Source organism: Capra hircus, chromosome 8, assembly GCF_001704415.2.
Source record: "Capra hircus breed San Clemente chromosome 8, ASM170441v1, whole genome shotgun sequence".
Taxonomy (NCBI): Eukaryota; Metazoa; Chordata; class Mammalia; order Artiodactyla; family Bovidae; genus Capra; species Capra hircus.
In genome coordinates this window covers 59,839,006-59,848,442 of record NC_030815.1, presented here as the reverse complement: position 1 = coordinate 59,848,442, position 9,437 = coordinate 59,839,006, and the positions used below count along the sequence as shown (strand labels likewise).

Below are 9,437 nucleotides of genomic sequence, written 5' to 3'. Positions count from 1 at the left end.
ACTGGGTTCTGAAGAGGAGGAGACCCCCTAATGGGGAAGCAAGGAAGGACATGCCTTCAAAAGGAAACTTCTTGTGCAAAGGTGTAGCTCTGGGAAAAGGCATGATTTATTCAGAAAAGGGTGGGCCCACTGGCCTATATTATTTGATAGATACATTCTAGCAGGAGAATTTAGGAATATAGCCAGCCCTGAAGGAGAGACCGGGCTTTAATGTTTTCACAGGACACCGGCCTTAATCATCTAGGTGTGAAGGGATGGAGGGAAGAGTAATCATATCTTCTGAAAGGTTAAGATTCACTTTATCAGTTCCCATTCCTCCCTTGGAACAGGCATCACATGGGCCACAAGACAGCTTTCATCTGACACTTGACACTTGGCTCCCTCCAGACACTGGCATTTCCCAGGGGGCTGAGACCAGCTCAGAAGAGCCATGGAGGCTCCTGGGCAAAGACTGTGGCCGCTTTCCACATTCCCTTTATAGAGCTGGTCAATGACCCAGGACACCTCTGCCAGATTAGAACCTGCCTTTCCCTCCTGTGAAATATTATTATCAACATCATTTATTCTAAAAACGGAGGCCAAGAGGAGACTCACTTTGCCTTTGGGACCAGGATTAAATGTTTTGACCAATGGCTCTACTGGGATACATATGTTCTTATATACTCTTTTAAAATCAATGCATGGTCTCTGATCTTAAGGAGAGACACCTGAATAAGGCTTGTACATCCTATGTGGTAGAAATGTTCACCCTTTATGCCCAAAGGAATGGGGTGACCATCACTCATCACCACCTGCCTTCCCAAGCTCATCCACCTTAATTTGAGAAAGAGGAGCAACACTTATTACAAATGTGGCGTGTTTTGGTCCACGTAGTTTTCTTACTGCTATAGCCCAGCACCTAAACAAAACCCAGCACAAGGCAGACACTCAACAAATCCTCAGTGAGTGAATGAATCTGAAATCCTACTAGAGTCATTAGCCATGAGAAGTCATAACCTAGAAACCGTGCTTCCTCTTAAAAGCCAAGAACACTGCAGATTCAAAAAGAGCTCGAGAAACATGAATTTATTCTCTTGTCTCCCCCAGGTCAGCCTGGGGAAAAGAGAGAAGAGCTTAGGTGATTAGAATGGACCCCATCTCATGAAAGTTACATGAGAACTACAGAACTGAGGGGGCTGACTTGCGGACCTGAAGTCCACTCTCTCATTGTACTGATGGTGAAACTAGTTCCAGAGGCAGGGCTGACTTACCCCAAGTAACACATCCACGTTGCTTGGCTCCTGGGCCCACTGGTGCTTAATCCAACATCTTCGTGGTACAGATGGGAAAAGAGGGAGAATGAGATGGATGGAGAGTGAGACGAATGGGGCAAACCAGACGGTCGTGACAGAGTTTGTCCTGCTGGGGCTACACGACCACCACAACCTAGAGATGGTGCTGTTTGTGCTCTGCCTGGGCATCTACTCTGTGAATGTGCTGGGGAACGCCCTCCTCATCGGGCTGAACATGCTGGACCCCCGCCTGCACACCCCCATGTACTTCTTCCTCAGCAACCTTGCCCTCATGGACATCTGTGGCACATCCTCCTTCGTGCCTCTCATGCTGGTCAACTTCCTGGAAACTCAAAGCACCATCTCCTTCCCTGGCTGTGCCCTGCAGATGTACCTGACCCTGGCGCTGGGCTCCACAGAGTGCGTGCTCTTGGCCATGATGGCGTGTGACCGGTACGTGGCCATCTGCCAGCCGCTTCGCTACTCAGAGCTCATGAGCTGGCACACAAGCATGTGGATGGCAGCACTGAGCTGGGGGGCAGGCTTTGCCAACTCCCTTCTCCATTCCAATCTCACCTGGAGCCTCCCCTTCTGTGGCCACAATATCATCAACCACTTCTTCTGTGAGATCTTGGCGGTGCTGAAACTAGCCTGTGGGGACATCTCTCTCAACACGCTGCTAACAGTGGTGTCTGCAGCTGTCCTGACGCTGGCCCCGCTGCTGCTCATCTTTCTGTCCTACGTGTTCATCCTCACTGCCATCCTGAGGGTGCCCTCTGCTGCCGGCCAGCACAAAGCCTTCTCTACCTGCTCTGCCCACCTCACAGTGGTGGTGATTTTCTATGGAACTCTCTCCTTCGTGTACTTCAAGCCCAAGGCCGAGGACCTCTACTTGGATAAGCTTCTTGCATTGTTCTACGGGATCGTGACCCCCTCATTGAACCCCATCATCTACAGCCTAAGGAATGCAGAGGTGAAAGCTGCCGCCATAGCTCTGCTGAGGGGAGATCTCCTCTCCAGGAAGATGGCCTGCTTTCCTGTTGTTCTCTAAGTCCGTCAGGCAGGTGTGTGTGTGGTGAGTCACTTTGCTACTGCTGCTAAGTCGCTTCAGTCATGTCCGACTCTGTGTGACCCCATAGATGGCACCCCACTAGCCTCTTCCGTCCCTGGGATTCTCCAGGCAAGAATACTGGAGTGGGTTGCCATTTCCTTCTCCAATGCATGAAAGTGAAAAGCGAAAGTGAAGTCACTCAGTCGTGCCCGACTCTTAGCGACCCCATGGACTGCAGCCCACCAGGTTCCTCCGTCCATGGGGAGTCGCTTTAGTCCTGTCCAAATCTTTGGGAACCTATGGACTCTAGCCTGCCAGGCTTCTTTGTCCATGGCATTCTCCTGCCAAGAATACTCAAGTGGGTTTCTGTGTCCTCCTCCAGAGGATCTTCCTGACCCAGGTATCAAACCAGGGTCTCATGTCTCCTGTATTGGCAGGGGGATTCTTTACCACTAACGCCACCTGGGGAACTAGTTATTCTGTGGCGTGACTTCATAACTGCAGAGGCTTAAAAATACAAAGGTTCATTTTCTTGCTCACTCTCCAGGTCCATCAGAGATGGATGGGGAATCTACTTCATCTTTTTCATCCTGTGGGCCTCAGATGACAAAGCATCTGCCATATGGCACACTGCTGGTGAAATGGCAAAAGAAGAAGAGCAGATGACAGAGCCTGTGTGGATTCCTGCAGCTTCCACTCAGAAATGGCCTCTTCCTTCCACTTCCACTTCATTGCCCAATGTGAGGTACAGGCCAGTGCTGACACCAAGGGTTGGGGATGCCCACCTACCCCACTTCTGGAAGGAGGGGGAGGAATGAGGAATTCCTGAAGAGCCTGGTGACAATGCCACTAACCTACAGTCAACCCAGGAGCTACTAGAGATTTCTAGAGCTTCCATTCTCTGGCCAGCTCTGCCTCACTGGCTGCTTCCAGGTTAATCACCCCAGGGAGCACTGGTTAGCTGGCTTGTGTGACTCTGGACTGGAGTATCCAGCTAGGTTTCAACCGGCCCTCCAAGAGCTTTCTTTGCTCTCAGGTTCTGGGTTTGGGCTGAGCACGAGAGACTCTGGAAGAGATGGGAAGGCGGAGGCAAGGCCACGCTGAGGTGGTGGAGCCCTCACTTGCTGTCAGTGCAGCCCCTCTGGCTCCTGCCAGGCCACCTGCAGCTGCTCTGAGGCCCGAGCGACGGGAGCTCCAATGCAGAGAGTGCCGGCTCCTCCTGCGGGTCACCAGTGTCCCTGAGTCCAAGACAGTGAGGGCCAGACACGGGTTCCAGTGTGTCCTCCTGTGCCCTGGTCTGTCCTCACCTGCGCCTTCACGCCACCCGAGAGCAGCTTCAGACCCGACACCAAGCGCAGAGCCCGAGCGTGGCACTGATCCTCCTGCAGCTCCCACAAATGACAGCGCTGTTCTCCACAACAAAGCCTCACATCGCTCACACTGGTCCTGCTACTTCAACCAGATCCTGGCTGATTCACCACTCAAGAACCTATGTTTGCCCCCCGTTATTGGGGCAGGAAGCCCAGATTCTTCAGCTGAGTCCTCAGAACTTGAAAACCCGGCTCTGCACCGTCAGCCCGACACCCCATTCGCCTCTGCACACAGTCGACCCCTCGCTAGTGTCCACACTGTGTCGCATCTTGGTTTGTCGCTCGTGCTGTTCTCTGGGGAGACCTGGGACTTTTTTCAAGCAGCTTAGACACCATCTTTCTGACATAGCCTTTCCTGGCCTTTTAAAGGGGTTCTCTCCTTTGCGTCCCACAGCACTTTGTTGGAACCTTTCTCTTGGTATCTCTCCCTGTCTCCTTATATTTCACAACACATCATGGGCGCCTCAAGGGCAGGACTCAAGGGGACCTGTCTCCTCAGCTCCCATGAGCTTTCCCGATAGAGCGTTACGGAACTGAACTGTCACTCAGAAGCCCTCACATGTCACACCTGGGGACTGGATCCTGTGCTGCTCCAGGCAGTCAGGGGCTTAGTCTGAACGTGTGGATGGACACGAGTGGGGAGCAGAAGTATCTCCTGCTTTCCAGGAAGTCACCGAAACAAGTCAGGAGACAGCAAAGAACCACTGTTTGGGGAGCCAGGAGACCAGGGTTCCAGACCTGGTTCAGCTGCTCTCCCGGCAAGGTCTTCCGGCTGGCCCTTCCCTTCAGGAACCCCAAAGGCACCTCACACTTGAACTACCCACAGCTGAACTCATCCCTCTGCCCCCAAAGGTCTGTCACCATCTCAGGGAACAGCAGCAACACTCCCTAAGTCACCCAGCCAGAAACCGGGCAGTCATCAGAGGCGTATATATCTCATGCTCACCACCCCACACATCCAATAGGTCACCACGGCCCAGAGCGGCCACCTCGCAGCAGCTCCTGGTCAGTCCTCTCCTTACTCTGATGCCACTGTCACCTCCTGTCTCTCTCAGATCATGCAACAGCTGTGCCAGACTCTAAAATCCATCCTCTACACAAACTAAAAAAAAAAAAAAAAGAAAGAAACCTGTCTGAGAAAAGAAAACAAAAAACCACACCAATCCAATATTACTACTCATCTGCTTAAATCCCTCAAATGTCACCATTGCTCATCTCCCCTAGGATAAAAGCCAGATCCCATCTACCTGCCCAGCCTCATCTCTGGCTGCTTATCTCCACCCCACTCTACCCACAGACACCTTCCAGACACAGTTCCCCACGAATATCAGTCTTTCCTGCCCCTCTGTCTCCCACTTGCTGTTGCCTCTTACGTCCAAACACCTCTGGATCATTAGGTAACATATATTAGACACTTATCACACACCAGGCTGGGCACTATGCTCGAGTTCTGAGAGCTTTACCGGCTGGGGATCAGTTGGGGTGATGGAAATCACAGGTGAGGAATGCAATATGGACATGGGACCATAGAGACCAGTTCCCCAGCATTGTAGCATCATGATAACTCATTCAATCCTCACTCAATGCCTCCACCCCACCCCCCTTCCAGAAAGCCCCTTCTGATCCCTCCTTCCTAAGTGGGGTCTGTCTCAGTTCTGTCTCCCTCTTCAGGGCTTTCTGTGCTCAGCTAACTGTGTCCTGAATCCCAGCTATTTAAATTACGGGTATGAATCAAGATATTTTAAATTTCATACCTTTTGACATAACACCTTTACTTCTAGGAATTACTTTGAGAAAATTACTAGAGGTGCAAAGATTTATGTAAAGCATATATATGGATGTTAATCATTGAGTTGTTTGTGGTAACAAAAATTGGTAACTCTTAAAGGGCAACCATAGAGGAATGTTTAAATAAATCCTGATGGAGCCCAATGATAGACTGTGACACAGCCATTAGAAATCTTACTTTTTGAAGAATATTTTATAATTTGAAATGCTCATGCTGTAATTAACAGAAAAAAGTAGTACATGTAACTTTGTACTCAGTATAATCCTAATTTTAAAGATATTTTTCTTAGGATATATGAATACATATGTATATAGAAAATCCTAGAAAAATAGGACAAAACATTAGCTGACAGTTATTTCCTCTGGGAGATGCGATTACAGATAAATACCATTTTCTTAATTATTCTTTCCAACATTGCTCAATACTTCTAAAATGAACATGACTTTGAACTTAAAAGATAGTATTGTTTTTGAGAAATGGAAGATCACGTAGCTCCAGATAGAGCACAGAGGAGAAGGGCCCATGCCCAAGGGCAGGAAGTGAGGAAGCACCCGTGGAGCCTGACCCAGGTGGGCGGTCAGGCAGAGAACGTGGAGCTGAGACCTCCTGGGGACATTGGGCTGATAGCAGAGATGGCTGAGGAAGGAGGAGACTTTTTGGTTTGGTGCTTGAACTTCTGGGTTATTTGGGTGGATATTGCATCACCGTGAGAGACACTCTGAGAGATGGGCAAGATGAGACAAGCAGGTTGGAGGAGGTGGGAGGACTGGAGAGAGCTTGTTTGGGGCATCCACAGGGTGGCCAGACTTCCCCGGTCCTGAGCACCTGGAGAATAAGTGGTGACAATTTTCCAATATTTTATTTTGACCTGTGCTCTTCAAAAAATATTCCAAGAGACAAATCATGGTATAATGGGAAAATTTGCAACTGCTGCTGTGTTATTTAAAGCGATTCTTTAGTCCCTGAGCTGTGTCAAGTTGTCATTGTTTCTTGTGAAGGAAAGAGAATGGCATGGGAAGGGAAACAGAAAAGGGGACCTGCAGAAACTCACACAACCAGCTAAACCCCTGACTTCACGTCTGTCACAAGTCTCCAGGCCTCACCCCGTACAGCAATTCACTTTCCTTAACCTTCCCTGCTGGCTCAGTGGTGAAGAACCCGCCTGCTAGCGCAGGAGACACAGATTCGATCCCTGCATTGGGAAGATCCCCTGGAGAAGGAAGCAGCAACTCAATCCAGTATTTCTGTGTAGGAAATCCCATGGACAGAGTAGCCTGGTGGGCTACAGTCCATGGGTCCCATAAGAGTCAGACACAACTTAGCAACTAAAGTATAACAACAACCTTTCATGAGTGCAGGTTCCCACAGCACTCTTGCGAGGAGACACCCCATTTCATAGTCCAGGACTCCCACCTGAAGGACACAGGGTCACAGCCCCTGAGCCTCAGATCCAAGGAGCAGGGTTGCAGTGAGACCCGATCTTCATATTCCTGTCCAGGGTCTCTTCTGTGCCGACCTCACCCAGCCAAGTCCTTCTGGCTCTGAAGCCTCATCATGCCAAGTCTGCAAACTTGTGTCATTGCAGAATCTGAACTTTAAATTGGGCAGGGACTGCAAGGTCCCTGAGGGCAGGGAGCAGGAGAGATGTCTACGTGACAGGGGACCAGGAGGCTGGGCCTCAGGGGCTCGGGGCCTCTATCCTGGCCCACCCCAGCACAGTGTGTCTGCTGGTAATGAACTCAGCACTCCCTCATCCTTCTCTCCCAAGCCTTGGGTCACCACACCTGTCATCTGCTCAGCCACCAGCTGATACCAAGGTCACTGGGTCAACAGGTAGGAGGCAAGGAGAATCCATCTAGCATGTTGACTATTCTCATGAAATCTTTTCTAAACATACAGAAACCAGAATATCTGCTTGGAGAAGGGAACATAATGATATTACTAATATCAGTTGCCACTTACTGAACACTCACCCTGTGCCAAGCTCTGTGCTAAGACCTTTCACTGGATCCTCAAAATCATCCCATAAGGAAATGCTGCTCTTATTTCTACAGGTAAGGGGGCTGAGGCTGAGAAAGCCGTTAGCAAGTGGCAGGTCTCAGACTTGGGCTTGGCGGTCTGACTCCAAAGCCCACATTCACCGGCTCTGCCAGTGAGGAGGAGTGACATAGGAATCCAGATATGGGCACTTCTGGGACATTGTAACAAGAGCCTCTTCTTGTGTCCCTCACCTTCCTTTTAAAATCATGTCTGAAGCTTAAAATTAGTATTAAATTGTTCAAACTAGATTTACCAGCCAACGAAACTGACATGATATTTACCTGGGTTGGAAGTTCCTAGAAAGATGAGGGAATGTTTTGGAGATGGTACAGAGTACCAGAGATCATATATATTGAATAGCTCCATTTCACACAAGGAGAAACTCAACCAAGGTCAAACAGGAAAAACAGAACAAGGGCAAGAATCAAACCTGGATCCTCACTCCCAGGCCAGGGCTCCTTCCATGGCATCACCCTGCCTCTCAGGAGGAGTAAAACTGGGGAGAGAATTAGTGATTCTCAGAGACACGCAATCTCCTATCACTCTGTAAACCTGATTGTCCAGGATATGGTGGAGTGTAAGACCTGGCAGACAGACGTAAGAGTAGTTTCCTGAGTCTAGTGCAAAACACCATCGTACCCAAATGCCCTGCAGTGTGTCTGGTCTTCCTCTGGGTGTGCAGTAGGATTATACAGGGCAGTGGGCTGTGGACAGATGGGATGCATCTCGCTTCTGGGTCAGCACAGTGATCTGCTGGTGTGAGATGTTCTGCTGGGTTCTTCCCCAGCTGTGAGAACCGATGATGCCCCAGAAGTTGGAGCCAGGGTCTCTGAGGATGACAACCTGGGACAGAGCCCCCTGAAAACCTGCAATGGTACAAAGGGTGAGAACTAAACCTCTGTCCTGGTAAGTCACTAAAATCATGAGGTTGTGTGTTACACAGGAAAACTCTGCTCATCTTTTTTTTCTCCTCTGTAAAATCTTTTTTTTATTTTCAGACCTTAAACTTCTGTATTGGGGTATAGCCGATAAACAATATTATGGTAGTTTCAGGTGAACAGGGAAGTGACTCAGCCATACGTATACATGTAGCCACTCACCCCCAACCCCTTCCTGTCATCCAGGCTGTCACATAACATTGAGTAGAGTTCCATGTACTGTGCAATATGTCCTTGTTGGTTATCCATTTTTAATATAGCCAAAATTCAGCTCATCTTAATTGATGGACTAAATGAACTACAGCTGCTCTCCCAGACTGAGCCCATGTTGTAGTCCAAGCTGTCAGTAACCTGGAAGCACGGTATTTCCTAAACACAGTATCTCATTTCTTTGGGGTCATAAGCCCATTGACTCATGGGCTGTTCCTAATTTCTGAATGAATGTGTTCTGATAAGACTCTTAAATTGCAAGGAAACCCACTGCTCTCATTTAGCTCTTCAGAGAGAAGTTCTTGCATGCAGGAGAGGGCACCCCCATGGCTGTGACCCTGTGACCTCCACATGGGCATCCTGGGCTCTGAAATGGGGTGTATCCTGGCAACAGTGCTGCGGGAACCTGCACTCATGAAAGGTTGTTGTTTTAGTCCTCCCAGCAATCACATCCTGTGTGTGCATGTGGGGAAAAGGAAAGGAGGGTGATCCTAAGGTAAGAAATCTGGGATCAGGATTTTAGCAGAAGCAAAGCACTGGATCTCGGACGGCAGCTCCCGTGTGGGGCACTGGAGAGGTTGGGGGTAAACTGGACACAGCCCTTTGATTTCCGTGGCTCACAGTCTATTGTGTGAGAGGGAACGAAACACACAACAAACCAACTGTGCTAATGGCTGTGTGAGCGTCATGGTGTCAGGATGGTCAGTGCTATGGAGATGTCTGAGAAGGCTGCACCATGGAGGAGGTGTATATGAGCTGAGCCTTGGA

General features: G+C 49.5%; 1 protein-coding gene across 1 annotated transcript; it reads left to right on the top strand.

Annotated features, from left to right (window-relative positions):
• On the top strand, positions 1,339–2,322 carry LOC102180313 (olfactory receptor 2S2-like). Its single transcript, XM_005683937.2, has one exon. The coding sequence runs from the start codon at positions 1,339–1,341 to the stop codon at positions 2,320–2,322; it is 984 nt and encodes a 327-aa protein (XP_005683994.2).

Coding starts and splice junctions, on each gene's coding strand:
- LOC102180313 (XM_005683937.2), top strand. CDS start 1,339: ATGAGATGGATGGAGAGTGAGACGAATGGGGCAAACCAGACGGTCGTG.